This window comes from Molossus molossus, unplaced genomic scaffold, assembly GCF_014108415.1.
Source record: "Molossus molossus isolate mMolMol1 unplaced genomic scaffold, mMolMol1.p scaffold_m16_p_4, whole genome shotgun sequence".
Lineage (NCBI taxonomy): Eukaryota > Metazoa > Chordata > Mammalia > Chiroptera > Molossidae > Molossus > Molossus molossus.
Window position 1 is genome coordinate 102883055 of NW_023425377.1, and position 15351 is coordinate 102898405.

General features: G+C 39.5%; 1 protein-coding gene across 1 annotated transcript; it reads right to left on the reverse strand.

The window, feature by feature from the left end:
• Nucleotides 1-13563: 13563 nt before the first annotated feature.
• Nucleotides 13564-14738, reverse strand: NPY2R (neuropeptide Y receptor Y2). Its single transcript, XM_036241470.1, has one exon. The coding sequence runs from the start codon at nucleotides 14733-14735 to the stop codon at nucleotides 13590-13592; it is 1146 nt and encodes a 381-aa protein (XP_036097363.1). The 5' UTR covers nucleotides 14736-14738; the 3' UTR covers nucleotides 13564-13589.
• Nucleotides 14739-15351: the final 613 nt, after the last annotated feature.

A 15351-nucleotide genomic window follows, 5' to 3' on the forward strand; every position in this document is an offset into this window, starting at 1 on the left:
TACAGGAAGTGAAATGAACAAAGGGGTATTATAACTGGATAGGTTTTGAGATCAGAGTTACAATACCACAGAAATAAATGGGCTGAAAGAATGTACTCCATGATGAATTCCATAAAATAAGCTGTATGGCATCTTGCATTTCTGCCATTATAGACTCCCTCAGCATTTCCATTTAAATTCTGTATTAAGCATTAAAATTCTCCATTACACATCTGGCATAAAGCAAAACTAAATAGTTTGTTAAAGGATTTTTGATTAGTGTTGCGATTCGAGTTGATTCATAATTTCTTATAACTTGCTTCTGGTAGATTAAAAACAATATTATAATTTTGGTATGAATAAAAATGAGGATCTGAGCATGAAGAAGATGAAGATATTTATACATCATTCAAAAAATACTTTAATATAAGTAACTCAGGCTTAACAATAGATACCAAAATATATGCTAGAAGTGTTCCACTGATCACACTTAACAAATTTTCATCTCAACTAGGTACCATTAACACCCCCAATATCTTCAGGTTTAAAAAAGTAATGAAGGTAAGGTATACATTTAGAGTAATATGTATTTGGTTTTCTTCCATGCTCAGGTAAAATGGGTACTTAGCAAATATTAATAATGTTGGAAATCATGAAAATACTGAATCTAAACTTTTCACCGCTCATAGCATAAAGTCCAGCAACGTTAATTTTAAAATAGGCAAATTATGACCATTACGTACAAGACATTCAGTAGCTATAAGTTTGGTGCTCTATTGTCCAATATGAAAGCCACTAACCACATGTGGCTATTGTGCACTTGAACTATGGCTGATCTGAATTAAAATAGACTCTAAGTGGAAAATTCATAGCAGATTTTGAAGACTCATTATTTTTAAAAGAATGTAAAATATCTCGTTAATATTAGTATCCTCCCCAGAATGGAGAGAGCAGGGAAGAACATGACTCTTACCTGGAATAACTTCAAATTCATGACTCTTTTATAATCCATTAGAGAACTGAGATTGCAAAGCAACTAAATGTCCAAACACAGAGGAGAGACAGGCACCTTCAGGGAGAGAGGAGATGCAAGCATTTACTTATCAGAGCCCCTGGACACTAATAGGAAGAATTCAGCTAGAATAGTTGAAACATTGGTGAAAACCCAGGGCATGCTGGCAGGACAGCGAGAACCTTTGGGGACTATAGAAATTGGAGAAGTCCACACCTTCCTGCAAGATTTTCCCCATGAATCCCACTATGTACTCACAGAAAAGATCACAGAATTTCAAGTGTTGGATTTGGTCTGGGGTTGGGGGCAGCCAGGGTGGGGATGGGGGTCCTCAGGAAGGCCAGAAAACTCCTTTTCATAATGAACAAATGCCTGGGGGAGGAAGGGAAACAAACACGTTCATGGTTTAGATCACAAGTGAAGGAAGGGAGCAGGAAAAACTAACTCCTAAGGGTCAGGAATAGATGCTGAGCCCACACAGCCACGAAAAGACCAGAACAGAGAACACCCACCACTACCAAGCAAACAAGCTTTGAACAACAACAGTGGCAAAGAGAGTTTTTCCCTGCTCCAATGGATGATGTACTCAAAATACAATTTTAGGAGCTACTGTTAAAGAACAAAATTCATCTGAGTAAATTTTAAAGGCCTTATTTACTTTATTCAGCAATTCATGAATCAGACAACATTCAGTCTAGTAGATTAAAAGGGGCTCTGAAGAGCTATACAAGGCAAGAGATGTTATAGGCAGAAGGGAGCAGTAACAAGGACATTATACTGGGCACTGCTCATTGGTTAAAGTAGGGTTATGTCCCTTCTGTGGAGTAATAGGAAGTCTTGGAGTTGGGTCAGGTAACATGCTGGGCAAGCAAGGACTGATTGGTTGACTGAGGCTTTCCTTTTCTGGGGGAGTCGAGCATAGAAACTTAAAGTTTAGTGCCGTGAAGCTTAACATGGGTGACTCCATCTTGGGTCTAATCTGATTACCTTAACACTATCTTGGCGAAGTATGGAGTATGCATGAGAGCAGGGCAGGGCTAAAAGGGAAGGTGCAGTTAGGAAGGAGTTTCAGTGTTCCTAATAAAAACCCAAACGGGAGCAGTAGTGGTAGGAATAAAGATAGATGGACTCATGGAATGATTTTTATGGCAGAGGGTGGGAGAATTCAAGATAACGCTATGGCTTGGGCTGTAGGTTGAATGCCAGTGCTATTAGACATGATAATAAATGATCACAAGGAGAAGACTTGTGAGGGAAGATAGAGTTTAAATTTGTTGAGCACAAAAAGGAAAGGCTCAGTTAAGAGTTGGCATTTTCCTGGTGTAGGTCTGGGTATCTTGTATCAATTTGGATCTTTGATGCCTATCATAGACCATTTTAGCCAGGTGAAACTGACTAGTTATTTAATGATAAAGTCTGACAAATCTGGTCATTTGAAACTGAATGGTCATTTGTTATAGGCTGATATAAAATGGTTAATTCTGAAGTCATGGTTTCTAGCCATTTCATGTGTGAAGATTTCTTTATCCGATCTAAAAAACTTATGGATCACACTGTAGTGAAATTATGCTTTGGTATATGCTTATTGATAAAATGTCCAACGACAAAATTTCACCCTGAATTTTTATTAATCAAAACAGAATGCATTGAAAGTAGTGCATTCGTATATGCAATGCATTATTCATTCAATCAATAGACAATATTTTGTGTGCACATGGAGTCACAGACCCCTTGAAATAACTCCGAGGACCCAAGAGACCTGAAGTCCAACATGTATTGCTTGATTTTCTCGGTTGATTTATCACATCAGAGAAGTAAAAGCAGAAAAACCTTAGGAAGTCAGATAGAACTAACTTCTGATCATTGAAATGCTTTGTAAACTTCAAAATCCAGTCCAGTTTAAAATGTTTTATAATCAGCCCTGGCTGGTTTTTCTCAGTGGTTAGAGTGCCGGCCCACGGACAAGAGAGTCCAGGGTTGGGTTCCCACTAGGGGCACGTACCTCGGTTGCAGTTTGTCCCCTGCCGTGGTTGGGGTTGTGTGGATGGAAACAACTCGATGTGTCTCTCTCACGCTGATGTTTCACTCTCTCTTCCTTCCTCTCTCCTTTCCGCTCTATCTGAAGTTGAATGCAGAAATTTCCTTGGATGAGGATAACAAAACATTTATTTAAAAATGTTATAATTGCCCTGGCCAGTTTTTCTCAGTGGTTAGAGCGTCAGCCTGCGGTCCAGAGACCTGGGTTCGGTTCCGGCTAAGGGCACGTACTTTGGTTGCAGTTTGTCCCTGGCCCTGGTTGGTCACGCGGGTGGTGGCCACTCAATGTGTCCCTTTCACGTCGATGTTTCTCTCTCTCTTCCTCTCCCTCCCTCCCACTTTGCCTGAACAGAAAGTGAAAAAGTGTCCTCGGGTGAAGATAAAAAAAAAAAAGTTATAATCAATGCGATTTTGACATTTATTTGAGAAGCATGTCATTCCCTATATAAACTCCTGTAACAAAAGAGTCTTCTAAGGAGCCAGAGTTTTCTTGGGTCAAGGCTAAAGCTTAATTTCTCTTCTACTCTACTTTAACATTTTATTAATCTCTGGATTTACTTTCTTTTTAATGCCTTATGTTGCAGTAAAGATGTGACCTCAGCACCACACTCAATCTGGGCTACATATATTTTCATACAATTGCAATTTTCTTTTTTAAGTGCAAATTTTTAAAATCCTTAAACAATTTCTGGAAGTCTCATTTTCTCATTAGCAAACTCATCAATCCTACAAACTGGTGCTAATATTTATTTAATTAAGCAGCCATTCGCTAATTTAATAATTAATTGAAGCCACCTACAAATGTGTTCTTAGATAATGTTACAGAGATATTTGGGTCAATAGATAGCAGAATTGAGAATGACAGTGATTTCTAATTCAGCCATTAGATACATTTATTAACTCCACCTCTAATGCTATTTATTGTTGAAATTGACTGCTCTACAACCAAATCATAAATAAAATTATTGTAAAACCTTTTCTTATTTGATAGCCTATATCTCAGGTACCTTTTTCCCATGTAGAAGTAGGGTACACATGATTTACAAAGCCAATTGAATTATACAGGGGTGGGCAAAAATAGGTTCATAGTTGTATTTGTGTGAAATACAAGGTTTATTCTTGTACTATTATTTATTCTTGTATTATATATTTTTCTATACAAATAACTGTAAACTTACTTTTGTTCATCCCTATATAAGCAAATATATTCTAACAGCCATAAGTAGATTAGTTTTGCCCTGGCCGGTTTAGCTCAGTGGTTAGAGCGTCGACCTGCGGTCCAGGAAACTTGGGTTTGGTTCCTGCTAAGGGCACATACCTTGGTTGCAGTTGGTCCCAGGCCCTGGTTAGGTTGTGTGGGTGGTAACCACTCGATGTGTCCCTTTCACGTCGATGTTTCTCTCTTCCTCTCTCTTCCTCCTACTCTATCTGAACAAAAAATAGAAAAATGTCCTCAGGTCAGGATAAAAATAAATAAATAAATAAATAAATAAATAAATAAATAAATAAATAAATAAATGGATTAGTTTCACCAAAGGAACTGTATTTATGTTGCTTCATGTACTTCTTAAAAGGAGAGAATTACTTTTATTTTCTTTAATTTTTGGCATTTTAATTATTATGTGTCTTGGTGTGGGCCTGTTTGGGTTCTTCTTACCTGGGGCTCTCTGTGCTTCTTGAACTTGAATGCCTTCTTCCCTCACCAAGTTAGGAAAATTTTCTGTCACTATTTCTTCAAATATATTCTCTAATGCTTGCCCATTTTCTTCCTCTTTGGGGATTTCTATGATGTAAATATTATTACATTTCCAGTTGTCCCACAGTTCTCTTAAGCTGTCTTCCTGTTTTTTCCTTTTGTTTTTCTGATTGATTGATTTTTGTCTACCCTGTTTTCTAATCCACTGATCCATTCCTCAGCTTCCTCTACTCTGCTGGTTAGTCCTTCCAATGTGTTCTTAATTTCTGCTACATCATTCTTCATTTCCACTTGGTTGGTTTTCAATGTTTCTATATCTTTACTCATGGTGCTGATGTCCTTACTCATGCTGTTGAGATTCCTCAAGATCATGACTCTGAACTCTATCTCTGATAATTTGCTTAGCTGCATTTCATTTATCTCATCTTTAATAGAGTTCTCTTATTCATTCATTTGGGATTTCTTTGTTTCACCATTTTGGCTATCTCAGTGGGTTTTGGAGCCTGCCAAATTTTCCCTGTGGGCGTTGGTGTTCTGCTGTTTGTGGCTCCCTCTACTGGGTTTGGATCAGCCACTGTCAAGTCCTACTTTCCTGGGTAGATTTGCAAGCCCAGGAAAGGTTCAGTTATCCTCTACTTTTTTCCTGGTGGCTAGTAGTCTCAGTTACTCAGTGCCATGGAATGTAGCTCTGGTGTTCTGCATAAGAGGATTTCCAGAGGGTGGGATAGATGCTGGTTGTTAATGAGCCTCAATTTGCATTTCTTTGCCTCACCTGGGAAAGGCTGAATCTGGGGGCAGGGGAGCTGCTGCTTTTCCTCACAGCTCTGGAAAGGAGCACACTGGCCATCATCCTTTGTGGCCACAACTCAGCAAAAACCCTGAGTGCCCTCCAAATCCCGGGTGTCCCCACAGAGTTCCACCCAGTCTGATCTCCCTCTGCTATAGCCCCCAGGTGAGTGGCTGTGGCTATTTTAGCGCTCTGTCCCTGCTTTCTGCCTGTGGAGTGGGCTTGGTCTTTATTCCCCAAGGGCGCTGGCTGCTCACAGCTAAGACTGCTGCTGTCCATGGGCTCCCAGCCCGCCACCCTCTCACGCCTCCACCAATCCTACCAGTGTCCTTGGTTATATGGTCCTGTCCTGCTGCTTTTCTGTTGCTTTTTCCCAAGAATTTGTCTTTATTTTAGTTGTAATTCCCGTTTGGTCCTGGGAGATCATCTGCATAGCTTCTATTCACTCCACCTCCATTTTCACATCCTCTATGCCTATCTTGTGTGCAGCTGGGTTGCACAGGCCTTTCTGGTGCCCCCGCCCTCTGCAGGTCCCGAGGGTAACTGGATCGCACAGTCTCTTTTGGGACCTGGCTCTATGCCTATGTTAAGGGGTGCTGGGTCGTACAGGCCTCTCTGATGCTTCAGCACCCCACAGGTCCTGTGAGTAACTGGATAGCACAGTCCCTGCTGGGTCACATAGGCCTCTCTGGTGCTTCAGCGCCTTGCACGTCCTGTGGGCGGGCAGCTGGATCGCACCGGTCTCTCTCAGGCTCCGGCTCCCCACTGCTCTTGTGAGCTACTGGACCGCACAAGCCTCTGTGGAGCCCCAGGTCCCACCGCTGGTGGCTGGAGAGTGCTGCTGCCCTGTGGGACTCAACTCCTGCTCAGCTTTTGCTGTAGTTTTTGGGGATGGGTCTCAGCTGCTGGTCTGTGCTTCTTACTTTTATTTTCTTAATAAAGTTCTTGATCTCCCAGTTGGCCAGAGTAAAAGAAATTCAATTCAGTTAATAGTTTGTCTAACTCATAATTTTTGTATCTTTCACAAATTCCCAGAAGGAAAATTAAGACTAGATAACTGTTCTGCAGTTCACCTCTACAAGGCAGCCAAACAAATCCTCTTTACTGACAAACCTCAGAGAGAAGGGGAGAGGGGGAGGGAAGAGATAAACCAAAGAGCTTATTTGCATATATGTATAACCAATGGACACAGACAATAGTGTGGTGAAGGCCTGGGGTGGAGCAGGGGCTGGGAGGTAGGGTCAGTGGGAGTAAAGAAGGAGAGACATCTGTAATACTTTTAACAATAAAGATAAACTTTAAAAAATAAAATGAAATATCTGACATGGTACCTTAAAAACAAAACAGAAAAGAAATCTTATTTTTATTAGATAAATGGATGAGGACTCTAATTGAGCCAGGCATGTCCTAAAGTGAGGAAATAAATGGTTAAGTCGAGAATCTAGAACTGAGGCCAAGATGGCTAAGCCTCCTTTCCATTTACTGTAATCTTTTACCCTGCTTGGCTCTACCAAACTGAAAAGACCAATAAAAGTATCCAAATATTTTCCTGTGTCAGCATTTAAGTTACTCTGAGTCTCTGGATCCACCATAGGAATCTAAAAAGAAGAGTCAATGCAGCTGGAAGAAAACGGGCCAGTGCACACACATGTATGGGGCCTTTTACGCAGTCTGATCACACTCAGGAAACACGCCATAGGGCCACACCTGAAACCTTATTAGAGGCCACACTGTCACCTTTTACACGGCTGCCTTTGCAAGGTTTAAGTAGTAACCCAACAAAGAGCAGGCCCCTATTTCTCTGCAGAACAGGCAGTACGCTTGGGCAAAACCTACAAGCCTCTACATGCAATAAATTCAGGGGGCTGAGAGCACTCCCCTACCCCACGACAACAATTATAGTATCTTCTAATCTTTGTATTCCATTGATATTCCGAATTTTAACAGTGGTAATTCATCCTACTGGGTTAATTTTTTCCCTGTTGAAGTAAAAACACACTGTCTCAGTGTTATCATTTACCACTTCTTGAGACTCCGTTAACTTGACTATTTCCAATGGACTAGCCACCTAAAAGTAGGTCTGATGTGATAGTTTCAAGGTGCTCATGAAATTAGCAAGAGAAGGTATCCAACAGCCAGTTGGACATGTAAGATTAGAGCTGCACTGAGATGTCTAATATGGAGATAAAAATTCAGATTAATCAGGATTCTGCTGCTAGTAGATAAGAGAAGGAACTGAGGATAGTTGAGGAATACCAGCATTTTAAAGACAGTGTTTTTCTCTGAATGAATAAGTCAGATGCAGATTCAGTTCCGGGAACCCTCTAAGACACCGCTCCCTTGCCTTTGGCTGTTGCTCTGGACTCTGCAGATTTGAATTTAAGCCATTCCTGATGCAGACTCACCCACTGGCCTGTGCATGAGACATATTGCCTGATCCTTGGAATCCCTCTCTTCTCCTCTCTCTTTCTAGCCAATCTCTGGCAGTGGAAAACACAACTGGGGAGGAGGTCGACAGGAGAAAGAGACTGATGAGAGGGATTTAGGCTTGGGAATAACAGAGCCTTCTGTAAGAAATGATGTTAATTTGTTTAATGCCATGAGTTTTCAGTAAGGATGATGTAACTCTGTTGCACAGTCATGCAACTATCTTTAAGAATGCACTGGTGGGCAAAGTGCATTCAGTAAGAGACAGTGCATATACCAGTACAAAAGATTAGCATGAGTTGTAAATGGCTCAAGTGTGTTTGACGTAAAAGTAGCACCATATCACAACATTGACAGTTCCAAATTTTCATTCATTCATATTCTCTAATTATATCCACTAAAAAGTAGCATTTGAGACCTCTTTAACAAAAATGATATAATACTTATGACTTTAATCATCTGTTTCACGTTGTCTTGGAATGTAATGACAACTATAAATAATTCTCATGAGGTTCCTCATAGGTAAGGAATGCCTACCTAATTTTAGACTGTAAAGCTAAATACCAGAAAATAAGTATGAAATCTTTATCTTGGAGACAAACCAGATTTGTATAATTTCTGTGGGGCTTTTGAGGTCATAAGCTATTAAGTATATCTTATCTCTTCATTTGTGAAGCTTTCCATGCCTTTGACAAAAACTCCCACGGCAACTGTTTCAATGGAGTTGTCTTTGTAGCAAGTAGGAAGTTTTTATTTTTCATAAATCATGTTTTCCTAGAACAGAAAGGCAGAATTCCTTCAGTGTCAAACTTTCTGATGACTCCAGTGAATGTAAAATCACATGATCTATGTTCCGTAGATCCTGTTGTTACATCCCTCCATATGGTCAACTCAATGGGATCTGGACATTATTGTAGATCTATGTTGACTGACTGTAGTTGGCTCCAACTTAGTATACACAGTGCACTCAGCAGTTCTGACCTTAAATATCTCCCTTTAATCTACTTTCCCTCCCTCCTCAGTTACATTCTTGAAACAAAGTTCTGTTTTGCTTCTGTCAAAGAACAGGAAGGATTGCACAGTAGGTCTATGTGTCCTTAGAGGCTGGTCATAGCTTATTATACCCTAATAGATGGCACTAATCATTATTAAATGTGTTGATGTTCAAAGCGATAAACACCAGTTTGATATGTGTCATCTTTATCAGCTGGTTGGAGAACATAGGTTACATTCACCAAGGAGTTTTTTTTTTTTTTTTTATCCTCACCTGAGGACATTTTTCTATTTTTTTGTTCAGGTAGAGTGGGAGGGAGAGAGAGGAACAGAGAGAGAGAGAGAAACATCGATATGAAAGGAACACATCGAGTGGCTGCCACCCACACGACCAACCAGGGCCGGGGACAAACTGCAACCGAGGTACGTGCCCTTAGCGGGAACCGAACCCGGGTCTCTCAGGACCGCAGGCCGACGCTCTAACCGCTGAGCCAAACCGGCCAGGGCCACCAAGGAGTTTTTTAAAACTGTTTATATTCAAATTACTTCTCTTCACATTCCAGAGTGCATACCCCTTTCCCCTCATTCAAAGCCCAGGAGAGTTATTCTACAGAGATAGTCATGGGAACAGTATGCCATCTGGCAAAAGTCTAATAACCACTTTTAGAGGGTGGGATGTTCTATACACAGTGTACAATATTGGATAATAGTCTATGTCATGGAGTTTTTTGTTTGTAATTAAATATGTGTGTTTACAAATACATGTACTTTATTATTCTTTTTTACAATGCATGTTACTTTCCTTTGAGAAGGGCAAAAAATAAAAATATTCACTTGCAATTTTTTTCCTTTATTTCTCATGGAGACAGTGCAGTACTTTTTAATTTTAATGTAACAACACATGCCTGTATCGTGATCGACTATGTGGTATTTTGCAAGTAATCTGTAAGAGTGTTGAGACTTGGCATTGGCTAGTTCATAAAGGAGAGTAGTTCAGGGTTAGTCATTTTCATTTACTTCCATTTGGTTACACATTCACAAACTAACAAGAAAGCATTGGAGTAGCAGACAGCATGTGAACTGTCATAAGCCACAGGCTATCTTTCCTGTAACCTCTTCCATACCCAGGAGAACCTGTGAAGTTTGTGGACACCTCACCAGTGTACTGAGGCAGAAAAAGGTCAATGGTCTAATAGACAGGTATCACTTATAAATCCCCACAAATCAATCCTTCCCTTTGTTGAATAAAATTCTTACCTTTGTTTAACGTCACGAGACATGATTGTGAAGATACTTGCATTCTTCACTATCTTTCTGTTGTTTCTTTATGTTCTCTGTATTCTGCAGGAAAAGCAAACTCTGTCTTTTGCTGCCATATATTAATAATTCATCTCTTATCTACTTGAAAAGATTAAAGACTGTTTTCTCCCTGAGGTATCATTTCCTTTGCTAATCTTAGGGAGGTAAGCCAGAATTTATTTGCTTCTGTGGTTTTCAGATTGTTTTTTAAGGCTTGATATAATTTCATCTTCCTCCATTCCAGTCAACCTATCATAGAGGGAAAGGGTCTTTACTTACTCTTGACTCCTGAGTTCACCTGTACTAATGGGGCAGTTTTAAAGAATATCTTTAACACTGGTCTTCATAATAGAAAAAAAGATATAGTCTACCCACATCGCTGCAATTTTGAAGAACCCAAAGAGCTATCAAGAGGAGAGGATGAGGTTGAAACTAGAAATTATTTTTGGGTAATTCTCAGAATTGCCAGAATTGCCTGATGACAATGAGAAGCATAAAACTTGAGTTTTTGAAAAATCATTCCAGCTAGTAGGTAAAAGTTGGATTGGATAGGAAGATGACAAGATATAGAGAGACCAATTGGGAAGTTGCTACATTAAGCCAGGGGTGAAATAATAGGGGTTTGGAGAGATAATCACAGCCTAAACTATGGTAAAGACCATAGGGATGGAGAAAACTGAGTTGATTCAAGAAACATCTAGGAATTAGAAGGAAATGTGGGAATTAATTGGACATGTGTGATAAAGAGACAGAGTCAAGGGTAACTCTGAAGTAAGGCTTTGGGGAACTAAGTCAATAGCATGACATGATGGGGCAGGAAATCTAGGAGAACAAAGTGGAGGAGGGCTGGGCTGTGCGTCACCATGGCAGGTGCTGTTTTAGACGTGCTGGTTTTGATCTGCTGGTGGGAAACTTGTGTGGACGTATCAAGTCGGCTGATAGAAATACAAGTGCAGATGCAAAGTCTAGTCTAAAAATAAAGATGCAGGCATTGTCAGACGTGGGAGTGAATCCACTGACGCAGGTTCATGAGCAGAATGGAAAGAGAGCTAGACTAACAGGTGAGGAGCCACCACTAGCTTCCCGTTTTTAACTGTGAAAGGTTTACTATCTAGTCTTGAATAGGGACTGATAGAAAGTATCACTCAGTTTCTCTAGTTTCCCAAATTCCTTTTATTTCAACAGATGACATCACTATGTAAAAAGATATTTTATCAAGTTAACAGAATTAATTAGATCATATATATTAATTGGGTCATTAATTAAATTCTAATAATTTACTACTACAACAGGCAATGCATTACATTAGCATACACATTTCCTACAGTGTAAGAATTCTTCAAGAAACTTTTAAACACAATTTTCTATTGATATCTTAAACAAAGTAACTGGTATTTAAAGGACAAAAAACTTCTTTTTGGACATTTATGTCAAGTCCAACAGAAAAATTGAAATTTTTAATTATATGATATATTACAAATACACAGCATTTTTTGTTTACTTCTTAATCGGTCTTCCACCTAATCTAAATTATACCTTCATTCTTTTTCTGTATCCCAAAAGTGCAGGCCACTTCAAGACCAGTTTCACATTGCTAGCAAGAAAATAACTCAGTAAGGGTCACAGTATGAATTTTAAATATGTCCACAAAATAAAACTGTCCAGTTTAAAAAGTTAATATTTGTAACTCAGTGTAATACTACTCATATGAAATTTATTTAAAATTAATGACTGTATTTACAACTTCAAAGACTGTATTTACAAAAATATTGCAATGAAACTTCTTTAACAGCATCCAAAGAATTACAATTATTTTAACATCTCAATTATTTGCCATGAGCATAATAGGGTTTTAAGCATCTTTGGTTGGACACTGTTAAAATAAAAATTATATTCATAAAATCATTAAATGAAAAATAATATAGTATCTATGGTCCACTATTTATAGATAAAATTGTATTATGTATATACTCATGTTATCCACATAATTTAGCTAATTTTGAGGAGAGCATAATTTATGTTGAAATTGGTCCAAACAGAACATTTGCAAAATGGAATGAACCCAATGTTTTTAAGCTTTCTTACCAGATGGGTTCTATTTTGATGAAATTATACTGTTTTATTAATCATGAATGAGTCTACTGAAGATGAATTTCAAAGAGAACAACACTACTGTGTTCTGTAAACACATTAGAGCTATGTACCGGTGCAAAAATTGCTTACAAATGATCACAAAATGTTAAAAAAAATGAATTTCTAATTGGTTTATTTTCTAGTGAAGACAAACGCAGCTCCAACATAGGAATATTAAATGTTCCAAAGTTATAAGAACTAATATTAATTAATTAAACAACTAAATATATTACATTGTATGCTTGCTATCTAAACAGTATCTATATATAGAAAGCAGGGACAATGTACATGAGAAGTTAAATGATGGTTTATATTTCTATAATTCTGAGAATTTCAACCTTTGATTCCGAGTTGAAGCAACTTTTCACTAAACGCGCATTTGTTTTTAAGACTAATCTGTGATTGTGCATTGACCCATGCACCAGGAGGTCACCTGTTTGATTCCAGGTCAGGGCACATGCCCAGGTTATGGGCACAGTCCTCAGTAGGGGGCATGCAGGAGGCGGCCAATCCATGTTCTCTGTCGTCTTCTCTCTCTCCCTCTCCCTTCCTCTCTCTCTAAAATCAATAAAGAAAAAATAATTAAAAAAGAATAACCAGCTGAGTATTAAGGATTTCACCCATTATTTACCAAAATACTAATTCTGTGGCAAATTCAGTTTATTTCTTAGAATTCATGCAAATAGGTGGTAATAGTTACCTGCTGGGTCTCCTGGTGGATTTAATTTATAGGAAGAGTCATAAAATAATAATAATAATAATAATAATAAAAGAGAGCTTGTGGCTCCCTAGGAAAACTGGTGTTTGGTCATCTTTTCATCAGATAAGGAGGGAATAGTTAATTACATATCATCCCCAATCTACTCCCCAAGGTGACTTGAAAGTCCACTTATTTAGCCACCACCTTTTAGCGATGCTGATGACACCAGTTCCTTCTTCAGGTTTCCTTCAGTCTGGGAAACAGCCAGAAGCATTTCTCTCTGCTTTTACTCGTAATTCAACCTACCAGCCAGGCCATTGTACTCAAACTGTCCTGTGGCTCTATGTCCGAACATGCGTTTTCACCTCGGCTCTGCCAATGACGTTTCCACCAATGACACCGCAGCTGCTTCCATTCAGATGCTCTTCTTCCTTAAAGTGGGAAATCAGGATGCACCTGGGAGCCCTCCCCTACCAGATTTAGAGCTCTGGTTAGAATTCATCCACAGTTTCTTACCAGAGCTTCCTTAGACGTTGGTAGCCTCTGTGAAAGAGCCTTTGGGGCCATAGTTCTTTTTTACTTCCAGGTTCTTTTTAGCCTTGAATGACACAAACACTTCTGAGTGAATGGTGTCCAACCGCTGCTCACAGTGGAAGGCAGAGAGGAAAGCCTTTCTGTAGTTGCTGTTCATCCAGCCATAGAGAAGGGGGTTGGCAAAGGTGGAGCACATGGCGATGATGTGGAGCACAGTGAAGATGAGTTTGTACTCCCTCAGGTTCAGGATTTGGTTGTCAATGTCAACAGCAAGTTGGAAGGCATGGAGCGGCAACCAGCTGGTGGCAAACACCACCACCACGCATACCAGCATCTTGGTGGTCTTTTGCCTTCGCTGATGGTAGTGATCATTAGCAGCTCCAGGGCTGACATGGTTCTTAAGTTTACTCCAGATACGAGTGTAGGAAAAAGATATGATGCCCAGAGGCAAAACATACAGGATTAATAAGGAGGAAAGACTGTAGACAGTGCCATACATGGTCTTCTCACCAGGCCACTTCTCGGTACAGGCCACAATTGCAAAGTCAGGAATAATTTCAATCAGTGAATACTCACGGAAGATGGCCAGGGGGCTTGCTAGCAGGGCACTGATGCCCCAGGCAAAGCCAATAATCAGGAAGCTGAATCGCTTGGAGATCTTGCTCTCCAGGTGGTAGACGATGCAACGATGCCGGTTCAGGGCAATTACTGTCAAGGTGATTGTGGACACTTGTACTGCCAGGCCCTGGGCATAGGGTACCAGGTGGCATAGGACAGGACCCATTTTCCACTCTCCCATTAAGGTGTAGGTGAGAGTGAATGGCAGGCACAGGGTGTTCACCAGAAGATCTGCCACAGCCAGATTGGCAATGAAAAAGTTGGTTACTGTGTGCATGCTCTTGAATTTGATCACCACATGGATCACCAAGGAGTTGCCAATCACCCCAAGCAAGATGATGGAGCAATAGGCCAATATAAGGACAATCTGTACCTCAATCAGCTTGGTGCTGTCTATAAGCTCTGGCTTAGGGTCAGGGGCCAGCTCGCCTCTAGGAGTGGTTTGCCCTGGACCATACTGCTCCACTTTCATTTCTTCCACTGTCTGGTTCTCATCAGCCTCTGCACCTATTGGGCCCATTTTCAGCAACTAGCACAGGAATCTACAATTTAAAAAATAGAAAGAACAACTACGAAGCAAGGGTGAGACAAAGGAATATCACAAAAGGAGTGGTTTCATTTTGTTGGGGGCTCAAAATACCTGTTCTCTGATACCTCAAATTGCACAGAGTGTAATATTTTAATAAAGCAGGCTCCTTAATGTGTCAATTCCAATCTAAATCTAAATATGGATGTTAATTAAATCATGTCCTTGACATGTATGTTACAATGGTAAAATGTAATACATATAGTATAAATGTAATTCCTATGTGAATGCCACCAAACTGATTTAATCCACTTAATGTGAGATGAATATTAGAAACTTTATCAATTAGTTTTATAACTTCTATAAATTCATCAAATTAATTTTAAGTTAGAAAAAGAAAGTTTCCTTCAATATTTTGACTGTTCTAAATTTATAAATAAAGCAACAAATTGCATAGAAAAGAGAAAAACACTAAAACTTTTGACATGGTGCCTAAACTTTGGGAATATAAAATGTTTAGGATAAATTGAGCAGATTCTGTTTTGTAGCCATTGTTCCTAGTGTAGGTGTTAGTGTTAAAAATAGGTAGCCTGTGCAAAACAGTTGTGTG

What these genes read in the sequence shown, in the direction of transcription:
- NPY2R (XM_036241470.1), bottom strand. Translation starts at nt 14,735, where the DNA reads ATGGGCCCAATAGGTGCAGAGGCTGATGAGAACCAGACAGTGGAAGAA.